Source organism: Falco cherrug, chromosome 10 (assembly GCF_023634085.1).
Source record: "Falco cherrug isolate bFalChe1 chromosome 10, bFalChe1.pri, whole genome shotgun sequence".
NCBI classification, from domain to species: domain Eukaryota; kingdom Metazoa; phylum Chordata; class Aves; order Falconiformes; family Falconidae; genus Falco; species Falco cherrug.
The window spans coordinates 2,897,740-2,915,222 of record NC_073706.1 but is presented as its reverse complement, the minus strand read 5'-3'; the positions used below and the strand labels follow the sequence as shown (position 1 = coordinate 2,915,222).

Genomic DNA, 17,483 nt, shown 5'->3' with positions numbered 1-17,483 from the left:
CATCCCCGCGGAAGGGACACAAGACCCCAGGGCCATGCAGGCTCTGGGGGAAATCTGGTGGAGGTGCCCAGGGGGTCCCGCCGTGTGTGGTCTACTCTGTGCCTGCTGCAGGCCCCCGGCACCTGCTGGAGGCAGCTGCGAGCCGAAAGCAGCGGGAAGCGTCTTGTGTTAAGGGCCGGCACATCCTCACCCGCTGGAGCGGTGTCAGCTCCTGCCTTCGCAGCAGTGAAATCCGCCCCTTGCCAGGCGGGGGAAGGCAGAGGGACCATGGGCCCGGCTTTGGGAATGAAGGAACCCAAACTGAACCAATACTGGCCACATCTTCACGTTTCCCATTTCTTCGACACGTTCATTGCCCTTTGCAGCGCGGCGCCGGCAGGGCCTGGAGAAGGGGTGGCCAGGGGCACCTCGATCAGCCCAGCCCACTGGCAGCCCCCATCGCAGATCTCCCCCTGGTGTCCCCAGAGAGGTTGTTGGGTGCCCCGGTGGGCCAGGGTGTCCGTGGCTGGGTGCCATGCTGCGGTGGGAGGCGCTCGGCGGGCTCTGGCACGCCCTGGGGCATAATGCAAGCTGATAGTTTTCTCCCACTTTAGATGTGTATTTACACTGACTGTCTGGGTTCTTCAAGAGATAGGGTTGCTCCCTGCTCTCATTTCGGGCAGATCCAAGGCTGGGGGCTGTTCTGTGCCTTTTCATTTAAGTACATCTGGTAAATCTCAGATTTCAGAACAGTTTCATGTACTTGCAGGATATTAATTTCCCAGCAATAAGGCTGGAAATGGCAGTGTGACAAATCGAGAGGGTTATTTCTGTGGGAATGTGTCTGTATTTGGAACAGATAAGATTTGTTTGTGTGCAAATGAATCCGAACCAGGTCCTTCCTACTTTTTTGTTTAAATATACAAAGGAACTGTGAGTCCTAACTCTCTCTGCTCTTACAATAAGTGTAATAAAATGAAACAACCCTACACATTCGCCAGTAAGGTACCATCAACACAACAGCGTAACTAGAAAAAAACATTTATTGTCATCACAAGGCAATCATTTGTGTACCTACTGGAGCAATAGAGTTGCTTAAACATTTTCACAGGACATTTGTGATATAACTGGGAGGCTCCTACAAAAGCAGTAGGGCTGGACTTGGCTTGTGACCTGCATTATGAACATTTGAAATCATTGATTGCTGGTGAAGAGATGGTTATGTGATGCTTGTGTGTCAGCCAGCAGAACAACGCCTGAACACCTCAGATCTGGATCTTTATGTGGACTTAATTTTTCAACAATGCAGCTTCGGGAAGGGGATGAGTAAATCCACCTACGATGCTCAGATCCTGCCATCACAAAGCCATGAAATTGTGAATTATTTCATCGACTCCAGTGCGCTGCCTGCTGATACTTATTTTTTCTGTCTGCTCTACCAGCAGGGATTAGCTCAGGCATTTCCTCACGTCAGGGAATGAGAGGGAAGGGGCTGGTCTCTAACCCGGCCTCCTGCTCACAGTGAGACCATCCCTTGCACAAGATCAGAGTGGCTGTGGCTTCGCTTAACCAAGCCTTGAGAACCTCCCAGAACAGAGACCTTCCCATCTCTTTGGTGACATGTTCCAGAGCTTGAAGATGCGTTGCTGGACTGCCTAGGAGGGCAAGGGGATCCCTTCCTCACTTGGCCACTGACTTGCTGATGACTTTGGGCAAATGACTTTATCCTTTGCCTCAGTTCCCCGTCTGCCCTGAGAGCTATTACCCAGCAGCAAAAGCAGCACCGAGTCTGGAAATGCACCAAGTGCCAAGCTCCACAGCAAGCCCCAGAACCTGTCTGCACGGGAAGGTCCCTGACCCATCTAACCTGCAGAGAGGCTGTGGGTGGATTAGGACTGTATATACGTACACACATATATATTAACCTAGAGCATGACATTTGAGGAGGGTGTCAGGCTCACACGTGCTGTGCTCATGCCCTCAGCCACACCTACACTCTGGGGCAACAAGGGAAAGCCCCAGGCAGGGGTACCCCGCAACGGGATGCATTAAGAGGAAGGCGCGAAGGCAGCCCCCAACCCTTGGATGTGCCTGCCAGTGGTGGAGGGATTTCTCCAGCAAGCACTGGCTCTTGTTACACTAGGTCACCGTCCATAGATGCATCATCTCCAGTGGCCAGGACAGGCTGGGAGATAACCAGCTCTTTATCCTGTTACAAGCGCCAGGAGTTGTCATTGCAAGCCTCTTAGCTCTGCCCTTAGAGGTCTATTGCTGAAATGAAGCTCTATGATTATAGCTCTCTAATAACATACACCTAGTCTCTTTTCTGGACTCAGGAGTCCTACTCTTTCTTTTTGCTCTCTGCCATCCTTTGATCAGTAACTGTGGATTCACACCTTAATTAATAACATCCAGGCTGTGAATTTGGAAGTGGACTGGTGATCCAGTATTCTCTCGCTGGAAAACTGCCCTGTGCTGGGAGCCTGCTCTGACCCCACCACGGGGCAAAGGCTGTTCACCCGCATGTGGGTCAACAGTTGGAAGTCAGGAACAAAGTCCAAGAGTTTTAATGATGATGCAGAAGGACAGAGTTTACTCAGACAGAAGCATTTTCTCTCAGTCCTCGATCCTCGCAGGGTCCTGAGTCCCTCCTCCTTTCTGTTTGCTCTGAGTGTCTGAGAAGGGGCATGCAAATCTTGGGTTTCTAAGCAATACATTGCAAAAAATGGTCCTAGTTCATCGCAAAAAGTTGGGAAAAGGTGCTGCCCTGTACTTGAGAGTTCCCAGAATGAATGTAGCCTGCTCAGACTGGGAAAAGTCTTTTTATAGAGAGCTCTGACTTGTCTTTTCTTTCTCTTTTCCAAATTCAGTCTGGAGAATGAGATCTTTTCAAAGTAATCCAGTAGCCCGGGGAGGATTTGTACATGCAGATAGCCCCTAATCTCTGCTATAGCGTAAGAGAGCCGCAATGCAGCTCAGAGAAGGTTTAATGATAAAAAAATATGGCAGACATGGTAACTATTTGGCATGTTACATGCAACAAAAGATGAACAACAGCAACTGGGACATTATCTTTATTTGCTAAAAATAGAGACCTGCGAAGTTTAAAGAAAAGCACTTTATACTTGTAAACCTCTCCTCTGGCTGCTAAAGAGCCTTCAAAGGTGGGCTTTGTGGCTTTGGGATGTCGCGTCCCCTTTCAAAGGCTGCCCAGGGCTCAGACAATTGAAACTCAATACAACATCAGCCACAACGGGGTAGGGGAATAAATAGTTCTGACAAGACCCTGCTTTTCTCACTCTTCAGAGACTGACACGTGAATGGGGGCTTTGCAGCAGGTACGTCCCACATGCAGCCCCGTCCTGCACCTGGGATGCCCATGGCACAGCCTCGGTCCCCCAGCCATGCAGGCAGAGGCGGCTGGGCACCGAGGGCCTTGGCAGAGCCACCAGAAAGTGAGCAGATCGTTTACCCACTCCACTGCTGAGTTATGCACAGGCATTTGATACACTGCAGCTGACGGGCTGGTTGCAGAGCTGGGTGCCTGGCTGCCCATCCGCGCCTTCAAAAAATCACTCGTCAACCACGTGCGGGCACACTCACTTTCCCTGGTGCCCTGTTACAGGGACAAAAAAATAAATACCCCAGTTCTCCTTTGCTCTTCTAGCTGCAAAGAAACCAAGTCTGAGGTTTTGGCCAACTCTCTTGTATCTCAGGATATCTGTGCATTAATGCAGAAGCCTGTTTTTGCAATATAGTACCAGAGCCATTAACTTGACCCTGCGAGGGGACGGGATGATGTGATGTTCAGCACCAGCCAAATAAAGGGAGAACAATAGGGCTATTTTTGTGGAAGAGAGTTCAGAGGACTCCCCGGGGAGCGGAACCTCTCGCTGGCCCATCATGCACAAGAAAAACAAGACAGAGCTCTTGCACCATGGCTTCTCTGTCGTATAAATACCAGCTTCAGCCAGGGCATGAAAGAAATCTATTGTCTCTTAAGGCCGTATTTCGCTGCAAAATGCTCTGGTAAGGCCAGCAATCTTAAACCACACACACATGTGCCTATTGTTTGAAGCTCAGAACAATTGAAGAGTGCTCTCATGGGCTAAAGATAGAAAGGCAGCTGGTGCTGTCCTTTTCCCTGTAACTGAGAATAAAACAATGCCCAAGTATTGTCTGCATTGCTGGAGCAATGACATTGGACTCTCTGCCAAAAGAGCATCTAAAAGATCAATGAAACCCGGGTTATTTATAAATGGGTAGTGTCATTTCTTCCCCAAAGTAATTTCACTTCCTTAGCTTTTCCACCAGGCCTTTCTGTGCAGTGAAGTGGCCATGGAGTGAGGTATAAATAACACCGAGCCAGGCTGTGAGGGAGGCAGCAGGACCGGCTGGTGGAAAACAAAGCTGCCAGGCTGAACCTGTGTTTGGCTGCACCTTCGCTTCCCCGAGCTGTGCCCAACCTTCTGCAGCAGCAAGGTGGGGACCAGCCAGGGATGCTGGTCTGCTTTGGCTGGCAGGGAGCAGATCCCTGCAGATGCTGCACTGGCTGTGAGGGACCCAGCTGCTGGTCTCCTGAGGCCAGAGTCCCACCAGCACCAGGACTTGCTTCCTGGGGAGCTTTTAGGGAGGTTTATTTCACCCACTGGCCGACAGACAGGTGGTAGCATGGGCTGCGATGGGCCATAGTGAGGTGAGAAGGTCTCCTGTCATGATGTGAGGACATGCAGGAATATTGCTCCCTCCCAGGTGACAGCCAGTCTTGAGAAACATCCAGGCCTACCAGGTTCCATGAAAATCTGCCACATCTATTGCCACTTTGTCTTGAACAATTGTCCCTTGCCATGAGATAGACTTGAGCTTCGTCTATTGTGAGGCTTGATGAGCAGGCACAGCGGGAAGGACAAACTGAGCAGTGTCTGAGCCCACAGTGAGCAGAATGCTGGGTCGATGGGCCAGGAGAGCAGAGTCATGGACTTCTTCAGGCCAAGGAAACACTGCTAAAGCCAAGCAGGTCCTGGCCCAGCCCAGCCACTTCCATCAGCTTATGCCTGCAACACCGCCCTGGGCTAGTTTCCCATGGAGTGAAGGAGAAGGTGCATGAAGAATGGAGAGAGCAGGGGGCTGTGATGGGATCCCCCCAAGGATCGATGCTCTGTGAGCAGCTGGTTGTGTGGGCTTGGGGTGTGTGCACAGCACCGCCCCACCTCGTGCTCGCACATCTCAAAAGCTGATGCAAAACCAGAACATCCAGGGCGCTGCTAGGACAGAGCCGGCCCATGGACGGGCAGAACCACGTCCCGGCTCTGGTTCTGATCAGGCTCTGCACCTCCCTGCAGCCTCCAAGGCAGCTCTTGGTCGTGATTTCCAATGACTGCTGTATGCCAGGGTCTGTCCTGACAGGCCATCTGGAGTTAAGGTGCAATTAAGTACTCAAATGGACAGGGCAAGATTCTCTTTTCTGTCATTGTTTTGAAGTGTGTTACCGAAACCTCAAGCATCTTCACTGAAGGCTCACACATTCCTGTAATTTTTGCAGTGTTCAGTACAACCTTCATTCTTAAACAGATGCTTTATGGTAGCAAACCCCAGGAGAAAACCCCTCAAACCTCAAAGCTAGTAAATTCAAAGTGAACAAACAAAACCTCTCTGATTTTCCCAGTCTCCAGGTGATCTCGGTGTCTCCATGCCTGTGTGTGACCATGCTTGGTAACTCTGGACACTTAATTTCTCATGGCATGTCTCTTTCTCAGTCCTGATACTCATTTTGGAGACTTGCCCCATGCAGTGCAAGCGCAGTGCCCAGAGGGTCAGCTGCCAGCATGCCCATGCTGCCCAAGCCTCGTGCTATGCTGAGGTGTGTACCACCGCACCGAGGTGCTCATGGCAGCGGCAGCTTCATGCGTGTTCATGAAGGGTTATAGAGGCAAAACTTCACCCCCAGCCAAAGGACAGCCAGCTCAGGACAGGGGGACCAGCACTGTCCCCAGGGTGGGACGTCCAGGCAGCAGAGCACTTGTGCTGGGAAGTGCCCAGGGAGCTGTGAGATGAGGGGACCCAGTGCTAACTCCATGCCAAGCCCCACAGGAGCATCTGCCCCTTGGGGTCCCTGTAGCAGCACCGCTGCCGCACCTGTCTCCTGCTGATGTCAAGCAATACACGGAAAGCTGTGCTGCGGCGGTGACTGCTCGCTTGCCCTGGGGGGACAGGGCTGTGGGGTTTTAGGGGTTTGCTTTGGAGGGAGCCTTGGTGGCCACGCTAAGCCAGGGGGACACTGTCAGACTGGCAGCGCTGGCCTGTCACTGCCGCCTGTCTCGCTGTAAGCAGACATTCCCGCTCCATGGAAATATGCCTGAAATAGCCCCTCCATAGATTGTCTTTATCTAATCAGCCGCCTTCGCACTCCCCTCCAGTGCATTTCAGGGAGCTGATAGCGGTGATATGTTAAGTGTGGAAACCTCTAGCAAACTGGCTGACACGTAGAGTAATTCTCCTTCCTGCCACTTATCAGAGCCTGCTAATGGGAAACATTCCTCCTGGGGGTCAGGGAGCAGCCAGGGGATTTCTCCAGAGAGGATGGCTGAGCCCCTGGCACCCTCCTGGCTCTCCAGGGCTGAGCAGGAGCTGATCTGACCACAAAACGCTCACTGAAGGGGCAGCTCTGTAGTCTGGTGCTGGTGGTGTCCTGTCCCATGGGGAGAGGCCTGTCCAGCCTGTGGGGGCATGGCTGAGGAGCCCCATCCTCTTCCATCATATCCTGGGACACCAACGTCAAGCACAGACTAGGGGGGGAAGAGTGGGGGTACCTTAATGGTGAGGGCAGATGCTCCCACTGCTGAGGATGGTCGTGCAGGGCTGGTGGGACGTTCGGGCAGACTGTTTGCTTTGGGCAATAGCCACCTAAATTTAGCAAACTCCCCTCTGTTCAAGCTAAAAGCATGTGCTCCTCGTCGTGCCCGTGGGGTTTCGTGGGAGGTCCGCAGGAGCCCTCTGCGGCCGCTGCCCCGCTGAGGATGCCCCGTCCCACCTGTCTGAGCAGGGCACAGCTCAGGCCTTGCCAGCAACACAAGGATGAGCTTCCTACCACCCTGAAAAACCACATCACAAATGCTAGTGCTGAAAACGCCTAAACCAAGCGGAAATGCACTTCAGCAGCTGCTGGAGCGACCATTCCACATTTCTCCTTCTACAGATCTGCTCAGCCTTTGATGGACCCTGCTGGAACCTCTTCAAAGAGGGAGAGAAACTAGGGCGAACAGAAGGAACTGCAGAAGGAATCTCCGAAAATAAAATCGCTTTAAAGATAAGGCAGGGGAGGGGGTGAGCAGAGCGAGGGGGGAGTACATGCCCTGAGAAGAATGTGTGAGGCTGGGCCAGCTGGTGGGTCTGGGCCGAGAGCTTGTCCCACTGCCCGGGCGCTTGTGGCAAAGGTACTTGGCACCAGACCTGCCAAAAGCCTCGGGTCCCTCCAGGACGTGGGTGGAAACCTGACTCTGAGCCCAGGGCAGAGAGGCAGAAGACCACCGGGGTGACCTCAGAGGGACCTGTGGTCCACCAGCGCCTGTGACTCTTCAGGACACTGAAACTCTGCCTTCTTGGCAAGGGTTGAGCACCCCAGTCATGCCATGATCAAGAGAGATCTCAGGACTGGTGTCCCCCTGATGGTCTCCCCAGGGCAGCTGCAGTACACACATCCATGGAGTCCAGCTGTGCACCAGCTTCTGAACATCAGCCTGGTGAGAGAGTGCCCACGTGGGACATGGAGATGGGGGCTTGCACCCCGCTTTATCCTGATGTGCTCAAAGTGACCTTGTCCATGCCACAGGCCTCCCTCCACAGGAACATTTTAATTCGTGGGGAAGACTGGCACCACACAAAGCCCTTACATTACACCGTGCAGCCAGTGAAGGCATCAACCCCTCCCTGAGCCCAGCTATCCTCTCTGCTGGGGCTCAATCCACAGGGGACAGGTCTGGAGTCCTCCTCCATCCCATGAATGTCCCAGGCTTCACTTCAAAGCAGGGTGGCAGGGCAGAGGACCTGCCTGTCAGGGGGCTGTGGAGGAGATGGCACTCGCAGAATGTAGCAGCAAACCATGCCTGTGCGCTGGATGAAGGAGTGACTGCTGGGCTTCAGCAGAAACCCTTCCAGTGCTTAGCTGAGGTTCAGGGCAGGTCCTGGGGCTGCAAAAACCTCTCTGTAACCCGGGCTGTGTGCCCAGCTGAAGCCACATGCCCTAAGCAGCTTCTGGTGCTGCTATCCTGGCCATGGCAGAAGCCACGCCACATCCAGCCAATCCTTAACCTCCCCGTGCCTCAGTTTCCCCTACTCTCAGGAGGATACAACAACCCCAAGTTTATTTGGGGTGCGAGGGGTACTGAATGGGGAATAGCAAAGCCCTGCAGCCCATGGGCCCCGGTTCTCTGGTATCACCTGAGTGGGGTTATTTCTAATTTCTGTCCCCCCTGGACATGACATGACTGGAGAGCCAAGAGGTGGTTTGGCACTTGGGCACCCCCCGGCTGAGGAGGGGGGGTGCAGCCATCCAGCCCATCTAGGGGGGCCAGATGCTGCCCCTCCCTGCACATGCACGTGGGGGTCCCAAGTCACCCAGCTCTAGTTAGGCTGATTTCCAGCTCTGGAGGCAGCTGCAGCTTGTTTCACACAAATCCAAGCAGCCCACGAGTGCCCCTTCTGCCACAGGGGGCATGGAGTGCCTTAGGGTCTGGGAAGGAGCAGAGCGGCGCTGCAGAGAGGACCGGCCGTGTTCCCCGGGGGGCTGAGCGGCAGTAGCCCACCCTGGCAGGGTGTGCACACCGCAGCTGCAATCCCTGGGCTGATCCACGGGGTTTGTTGCCCTGGGGAAGGTACGTGATGGTCCTGCCCTTGCAGTGGCACCTCCTTACTCTCTCTGAGGGAGATGGGGTGCAAAAAAGCATCCAGCCCCACTTTGCTTTAAGTGCACCGAGGCAAAGGCAAGGAGAAGAGCAGAGCACTTGGTGGGCAGGCATGGGGATGCGTCAGGGAGGCAGTAACACAGCCAGCCCCGAGGGTACAAACCTCACTACACTTGGGATGCCAGCAACTAAAATGGCTTTTCCTTGAGCCTGGCACAGAAATCACCATGGCACGGCTGTGGGTCCCGTTCCCATCTCAGGCAGCACGTGGTGGTGGTACTGTGATGGAGGTGTGCTCCCAGCTGTGATCACTGCGTTGCACACAGTGTCTTTGGGTGCTGTCGAGGTAAAATGGTGTGGATGAAACCCAACAGCCTCTCTGGTGAGAGATTTTGAATCTGGCCTAGCCATGAGCCAGGCTCCCACACCAAGGTGAGTGAGCTCTGGGAGCAGGACCTGGGGGGTTACTGCTGGACAGAGCTTGCCAGAGGCAGAGCCCATCAACTGTAGAGAGACCGACCTGGGGCTCAAGCCCCCCTGCCCCGCAGCATGCCTGCCCTCGGGGGCTACCCACAGGCCACCACAGCTCAGGGGAGCATCAGGCCCCTCTGACAAAACCATTGAGTTTCATGCATATAACCAGAAAAGTAAATTCTGGTGTTTTGATGGTTACTGTTCAATAGGGAGCGGCCGGTGTTCCTCGGGAAACAAGCCAAGCCCTTTGAGAAGGCGGCAGTGGCGTAGCAGAGACCAAGCCCGAGGTCCTTCCCCAGTCCCCCGCTCCCAGGCAGTCTGTCCAGGAGAGGCTGAACCAGAGCTGAGCGAGAGGTTGGGATGCTCCAGCTTGGAAAGCCAGCAGCCGCACACATCCCACCAGGCAGCAGCTCTCCTGGCGGAGTGCAGGGAAGAAGCAGGAGGACCGGTTGCTCAGGTGCAGGAGGAAACGGTGAAGCTCTCGTTCCTCCACTCCCCATCGAAGCAGGCAGTGTGGCAGGCTTGGAGAGCTGTGCTGCCTCCTCGAGCTGCAGTCTCTCGCTCTGCCTTTGTACTCGCCTGACAATACAGGAATAAAAATAACCAGGCTGCATTTGCAGAGAGATAAAAGCGAAGTTTGCCTTTTGTGTCTCTCCAGGCAGTGGGACAGCAGCACCAATGGAGCTGTGTGGACATGACACATGGGAATTTCTGACATATCTTTTCCCACTCTGACCTTGACAGACACAATAAAAAGGGGCTTTGCTGCATGCACACAGCCACTCAGTCCTATCACCAAGGTTAGTAATAAAGAGCATGTCTGTGTGCACGCTTGTCCTCTGCTACTAACCCGCTTCACCTCTGCAGGGTGGATGTTCCTGGAGGACAGGGGCTGACTGGCGATACGGGGGAGGGGGGGACAGACCTGGACTGAGAGCATTTTCGCTAAGGTCTGCGCACTTTGCCAAGTTGCTGGCTACCAGCAGTGGCTATGGTTGTGATCGCTGCAGCGTTTCAGAGCTCTGCTGTGCGATACCGCATTAGATGGATATTAGAAAGCACTATCATAAAAGTGCTTTTCCAAGCAGCTGTCACAGCGGTCTTCTAGAAGGGGTCTTCCCAGGGATAATGCCTCCAGTCTTGCTTTTATCTTCTTGCAATGTTGCTTGGCAAAATAGCGCGGGGTCTTTGCAGAGGTTTTGTGAGGGTAACAGGGCTCCAAGAGGTTTGTAGAGCTGGAATAGATTTTAGCTGAGTTTATCAAGAAAAAGGGTGTCGTTGACGATCTCTGGTGACACCTAAAATGCAAATGTGGATTTTGACACCAAAGCGATGCTGGCTCACCCAGCTGAGACTTGCGGCACGGGGCTGGTAGCAACAGAAGGGAAAGTGTTCAGTAATTGTCTTGTTATTGCATTGTTATTATTAGCTAGTATTGTTGCTGTCTTCTCTCACTCTTTGAATTTAAAAACGTGTTTGATGACCATGTTGCTCTTGATTAGCAGCCCAGCGGTGGGAGCTTTCTCCATTCACTGACTCCTTGTCTCTTCCTTCCTTTCAGCATTCCGGTGTCTTTCACTTTCTTCACTGCAGCCAAGTCTCCCTCCAGCTCGGCAAGATGTCTATGCTGGACATGAGTGAGTTTGGGGAGGCTGCTGAATACCTCCGGAAAAGCTACACAGAGCAGCTGAAGCTTCAGACAATACCGTTTGATGGTAAGACCCCAAGGCAGGTCTCGGCACAGCCCTATGTGTGTGCCCCCAGCCAGCCCCTTGGCCATGGCTCTCTTCAGAGACCATCTCCATCCCTTTTCCAGTGCTGGTCCTTGTGGTATTGCAGGTGCAGCAGAATTGCCCCCAGCACCCTGAAGGGCAGGAAGATTTTAGAAGTAGGAAAAGCAGGGTCTTGACTTTCCCCTTGTTTGCTGAGGTGCAGGCAGAGGTGGCCCTTCATTTTCCCCATCCCTGGGGGGCTGGAGGGCTGAGGGAGATGGGCTGAAGGACTGGTGTCAAAGCCTTCTCCAGCTCTGTTTCACTTTGGAGATGTCTGCTCTGCTCAGCCACGCCACTGTACTGCAGCTCACTGCTCCGGCTCCAGGGCCCAACTTGCTTCTCTCAGTTTGGCAAATGAGGAGACTTTTGCTTCCTCTCACTGTCCTTTTTTCAAAAAGGTCTGAGTGCAAGCACATGTGAAGCAGCAGACTTTTGTCAGGCTAAAAGTTGACCCCAGCAAAGTAAACCGCTGCCAAACATGAAGCAGACAAAGAAATCCCAGCTCCTATGACCAAAAACGTAGGAAGGAATAATCACTGTCCTTCCATGTTATTGGAGTGCATTCAGGTGGCTTTCAGTTGACAATTTCAAATAGTTTCCTGCATTTCAACCTGTTTGTGTCCCCTTCCCTTCCCTTTCCCTATCCTCTCCATTCCTTTCTCCTCCAGGAAAGAAGCGAGTTTGGATCCCGGATGAGAAAGAAGCTTACATTGAAGTGGAAATCAAAGAAAGCTCCGGTGGCAAAGTCACTGTGGAAACCAAAAATAAGGAAGTAAGCAAAATACCTTTCATTTTCCAAGGGAGATAAAGTGTGTGTGGAAGGGGGATACATATGACAAGATCACGTCTGAAACTAGCTGAGCTCTTGCTGATAACCCTTCCATGCTCAGCAATCAGTCATGCCCCGAGGGGACACACACCGCGGTGTGTCAGGACACGTAGGCCAGTTACTTGCCAAAAGCAGCAGCGGTTCATCGTCCCCCCGTCGAGGGTTTGCTTTCAAACACCATTCACCGTGCAAGGGAGCGAAGGGGGACAGTGGGGCTGGCCCAGCACAGCCCCCGGCCACGGGAGGAAGAGCTGCCCCAGCGCAGCCCCTTGCAGGGCTGAACCACTGCCTGGCTGGTCTCAAAGGTGGAACAAGAGGTAAGGGGCCAACTGGCCAGTTCCTGCTCTTTTTAGCCAGGATTTGCAGCCAAGTGAGTGGTGCTGCTGGGAGAACAGATGCTGGGCAGAGGGGTAGGACCAGCTCTCTGTAGTGGTGAGGCTCCCGCTTTCCAGCAGCAGCAGGGAGGCAAAGCAGCCCAGGGTCAGCTGAAACTTGTCAAGATAATATCCAGTACAAATAGCTGCAAATGAGCTTAATTAATACTTGTTTCATGGCTATGGAAGTCGCATGGCCCTGCAACTTCATTGCAGCACAGAAACCCACACTGGGGTAAAACTGGAAAAAAGAGCAAGAACCTGACCAGGCAGTAAATGATAGGCTTTATTATTTATATTTCTTGGCTAGTCAAGAATGGCACTGAGAAGTGCTAATGTCTGCCAAATTTAAAAGGAATCATCTTTGAAAAGTGTTAAGGCTTTGAATATATATTTGTCTGGAACTGGGAAAATAAGTAAAAAAAAATTTCCCCCTCCAAAATAAAATTTATTGAGGAGGCAGTATAAATTTTATAAGCTTATTCTGATGTTTAAAAGATCCTCAGCTTCTGCAAACAAAGGAGTTTCCAAACCTTTTTTGCTGTTCTCTTTTGAAACTGTCCTTTTTAATAGTTTGTCACAGACTTACAAAATCTGAAACTGTATCTGCTTTCCTGGATCAGCATTTCCAGCAGAAACAGCTTCAGGAGACATAACCCCATCCTTATCCTTCTGTCTACCCTCCTGCTTTTTACACCTAGCACCTTTTAACACCACACACTTCATGTTTACCCATAAAAGAACCCCAAACAAAATCTCTTTGAAAGGTTTCATGTAATCTTTATTAACAAGACCATTTGCTAAATCCGGATTCTTCCACTCGGGCCAGATACGTAACGCGATAGTTTCCCAGTGCTTGGCTTCGTGGGATTAAATAAATCCAGTTATAAGTGATGGTGTATAGGCTTCAGCTGTTTGCCCAAATAACCAGGGATCTCTCCGCGTGAAAGCCTGTGCCGCCACAGGGCTTTAGGCTGCAGAGGAGAGCACAAGACGGGGTGTCGAGCATGTTGTGGGGTGACATCTTGGTGCCCCCCGGCTTGGACCCCCTCAGTCGGGCTCAGCCACAGCCCATCTCCCTGGGGCTGGGGCTTGCTAGTCCCCACTGGCCTTTGTGGCTGGGGTGCTGGTGGGGCTCCCCCAGCCCCGTCACCCCAAAATGGAGGGCAGCCCTGCTGGGAGGACCACCGACAGGGGCCAATGTGGGACTGCTAAATGCCCGTCTGCTTGGCGGGTTTTGGGGGAGAGGGTGTTCAGTGGGCACTGGGGTCCATCTGATGTGTCCCTCCTCCTCCGGCAGACGCGGGTGGTGAAGGAGGATGAATTGCAGCCCATGAACCCCCCCAAGTTTGACATGATTGAGGACATGGCCATGCTGACGCACCTCAACGAGGCCTCTGTGCTCTATAACCTGAAGCGCCGCTACTCCCACTGGATGATCTATGTAAGCCGACGGTGCCCGGGGTTCACCTCGTGGGGTAGGGGGGTGAAGGGGCGTCGGGGAAGTTCCGTCCCTCATCCTTTCCCCCCTGCAGACCTACTCGGGGCTCTTCTGCGTCACTATCAACCCCTACAAGTGGCTGCCTGTCTACACGGCACCGGTGGTGGCAGCCTACAAGGGCAAGCGGCGCTCCGAGGCACCCCCGCACATCTACTCCATCGCCGACAACGCCTACAACGACATGCTGCGCAGTAAGCCCTCGCCTCGGGGACCCCCAGCCTGGGGGATTTGGGCTGTGGGGGCAAGGGGTGAGGGGGGGGGCACTGGCCTAATGCCCGCTCCTTCTCTTCCAGACCGCGAAAACCAGTCCATGCTCATCACGTGAGTGCCCCCCAATGCCCTTGCCCCATCCAGCCCCAGTGTGAGCAGTCATGGCCCCCCACGCCGTGCTCCCGGGGGACCCCTGGGCAGGCACCCCATGCCCCAGGAGGGCCCCCATGGCCACATCCCCCCCCGGCCCTGGCAGCTGTCGGCCCCCCCCTCCCTTCCCGCCCAGCCTGCCACCACCGCGCCAGGTGACAAAGCCCTGCGCGGGCCTGGCGGGCAGGCTCCCCCGCACCCCGACAGCTGCGGGCGCTGCCGTGGGGCACCCCAACCGCCGGCGGCCTCTGAGGAGCAAGGGGGAAGGAGAAATGGAGGCCAAAGCCGGAGGGAGATGGCGGCGGTGGCCGGTGGGGCGGTGGCGGGGGAGGAGGGTGACGTGGGAGGGTGTAGGCCAGGTTGATTTCAAGTGACATATAGATAAGGGCTATATAAAGGACTCTAAAGGACCCTACGCCGCTGCCAGGAGCCACGGACGTTTTTAGCCTCGGCCATAGCCTAATTAGGAAAGGCAGGGGCTGTGGAGAGATGCTTGGCACGTGGCTGGTGGCGGCTCTGCCCCCCACCTCCCCCCGGCTCTTTGTCATCTGGGATTACAATGGGAGAGCAGCTAACTATAGGGATGAGCTCAGCGGGGCCCGCCTGGGCAGGGTACACCCTGGTACGTCTCCAGGACCCCCAACAAAGCGGGGTGTGCTGAAACAACCTGAGCGGGCGCAGGCGAGGCTGGCTCCTGGCTGACCCCGGGCGGCCGAAGCCCCAGGGCTGTACAGCGCCGGTGGGTGCCTGCACCTCCCGCAGCCTCTGCGGTGGGCAGCTGAGCCCCCGCCGCACCTTCGAGGAGCTGGGCAGGGCGCGGGCTTGCAGCGAGGATGGAGCTGGGTTTCGCTCCAAAGACAAGCCCCAGAGACAGGCACATACACCCCCAGGGTGAGGGCTTTGAGAGTGCCAGCCTCCCCACCCCTCCGATGCTTTGCTTCTCCCTCCTGGCATGACGAGCGGGGCGGCAGGGCGGCAGGGTCTCTGTTTGAAGTTTTGTCTGTTCTTTGCCTCATGTCCTTGATCTGTGTATTTCTGTTACTCTAAGCGGAGAATCTGGTGCTGGTAAGACTGTAAACACCAAGAGGGTCATTCAGTACTTTGCCATTGTCGCAGCCTTGGGCGACACACCGGGCAAGAAATTAGTAAGACCCTCTTTTGAAACAAGTTCTTGCTGTTTTCTTCCTTTCTTTCTTTTTTATTTTTTTTAATTTTTTTTATTTTTTTTATTTTTCCCCTTTCCCTCCTTCTTCTTTTTACCTCTTTTTTTTTTCCTTCCCCCAACTTTTTGCATTTGGAAGCGTGTTTTGGTCTGACCCACCCAGGGCTTGGCTTTTCCCTGACTTTTGAACAAGCAAGGCTTGAAATCATCTTGCTCAAGGGGAAATGGATTTTTTTTTTTAATGTGGCTGCTCAATCTGTGCAGCCCGGAAGAGGTGCTTTAGATGCCCTCTTTATCTTCTCTTCCTCCTTCAATACCCTGCAGATCTTCTTCTTAAGGAGCATTAAAAAAATGAAGTAAACCCACCATTTCCCACTTTGCCTCTTTTAAGCCTTGCTTTTCATCCTTTTCTCCTTTTTTTATCCTCTTGTTCATTTTGACCCTTTTCTACCTTGTGCTTTTCTTGCTCTTGTTTTGATTCTTGCATTTCTTTGGTGCTGGTTATTTTTGAGCTGCCCTTGCAATTGCTTATTTCTTCTTGATACGTTGAGGCTCCAGCCTGCTTTGCCCTTGTAGAAACAAACTGGCTGCTTTAGGTATCAGACAAGCAATACTTCAGCATTATTTTCTTTACTCTTCTTTGGGTTTGAATTTAACTGTTCTTGCTTTTTGATGCATTTCTTTATTTTCTTGAGCTAATCTATTTAACAACTTTTTTGCATTTCTTATGAAGTTTAATCCTCCCATGTTTTTCTTGGACTTTTTTTGGCACTAAATGGTCATGCCCTGCTTTTCTGACCATGCTTCTTGTGGTTCTTGCCTGGCTTTTCTGGATTTCTAAAGACGATTTTCTTTCCTTTCTCTAGGCAGCTCTTGCCACTAAAACTGGGGTAAGTGTTGTAGACTCCTAATCTTGAATGCTGAGGACAGAGTTGTGCTGCACCACAGAGCTATGGCGGGGTGATGAGGAAAGCCTGTGTGGGGCCTCTGCCTCGGGTCTGGGAGCACCTGGGCAGCATTTAGTTCTCCGCTTGGCTTTGTATCTCCCACCTTACCATAGTTTGAAGCTTTGGTGGTTTTGCCTCTTCATGACTTTCTACCTTTCTGACTCCACCTTTCCTTCAAGGGATCTTTACTCTTCAAATGCTCGTTTCTAACCAGCGCGGTGTTTGCCTGGGGGTGCCGTGGGCTCCTCCAAAGATAAGGTGAAGCCTCCACTCTGTGGTAGTGTCCCCCCTGCCTCGGAGCCTGGCTGAGGGTGGTGGTGCTGAGGGGCAGGGAAGAGCCTCTTTGCCATGGGCAGCACCGTAGCCTGGCTGCAGACCTGCACAGGCCACCCTCTGCAAAGACCTGAACTGGCTTGGCCCCACCACATTGTAGGCAGCTGATGTCCTTCTCTGGGGTGTGTTTCTGAGGTGCTTTATTAGCTCCAAGGAAACAGCTGAGTGGCTGTGGAAGTCCAGCAAAGGCTCGGTTTGGTCCCTGGTGCTCCCAGCACCCCAAGGGCTCAGCCATTTCAGCAGATCAATTGTATGCCCTTGGGCTTGGTTTCTCTGAGCACTGTGGGACAGCCTTTAGCTCTTGTACACCCTTGGCTGGGGGATGCTCAGTAACACATAAATCTGCTTGGGCAAACTTACTGAGAGTGAGATAGCTGGGGCTGAATCTGGGGGTCCTGGGGCAGCCCCCATGGAATCTCACAGGCCAGGCAATTTTAGATCAGGCTGAATTTAAAGATAACAGATCGAAGGATAACCATCACAGCTGCTCCCTGTCTCTTTTGCTCTTCACGTGCCTGAAGCTGCAGAGGTGGGGAGAAATCATGGGCCCCATGTTGAAAAGACAGTGTGGCTCTTGGAGGGCAGAGCCCGGAGCTGGTGTTCCCCACCTAAGGAAAGCCCTATGGACTGTAATGTGTCAGAGCACAGGCAAAAGCTCTCAGGAAAAATCCTGCAGGAGCCTGTGCCACCAAACTCTACTACTGTTTTCAACCCCCACTATCCTTCATGTGGCTTGGCACGAGCCTTTTTTCTCTCCTTGAATGCTGGTCCTGCTTTGCCTGCGTTAGGTGGAGGCTGTCTCTTTATCTTTGAACTGTGCATGTGAAATATGAATGGAAAAACAAGGTTAGG

The 17,483-nt window shown here is 53.1% G+C and overlaps 1 protein-coding gene across 1 annotated transcript in view; it reads left to right on the top strand.

The window, feature by feature from the left end:
* The first annotated feature begins 10,916 nt into the window (after positions 1-10,916).
* MYH7B (myosin heavy chain 7B) overlaps positions 10,917-17,483 on the top strand; it is a 28,695-nt gene continuing 22,128 nt past the window's right edge. Inside the window, exons 1-7 of the mRNA XM_055721579.1 lie at positions 10,917-11,068; positions 11,794-11,897; positions 13,629-13,772; positions 13,864-14,020; positions 14,123-14,150; positions 15,238-15,334; positions 16,218-16,241. Coding sequence (XP_055577554.1) covers positions 10,972-11,068; positions 11,794-11,897; positions 13,629-13,772; positions 13,864-14,020; positions 14,123-14,150; positions 15,238-15,334; positions 16,218-16,241 — 651 coding nt within the window. The 5' untranslated portion in view covers positions 10,917-10,971. The remainder of the gene's footprint in view (positions 11,069-11,793; positions 11,898-13,628; positions 13,773-13,863; positions 14,021-14,122; positions 14,151-15,237; positions 15,335-16,217; positions 16,242-17,483) is intronic.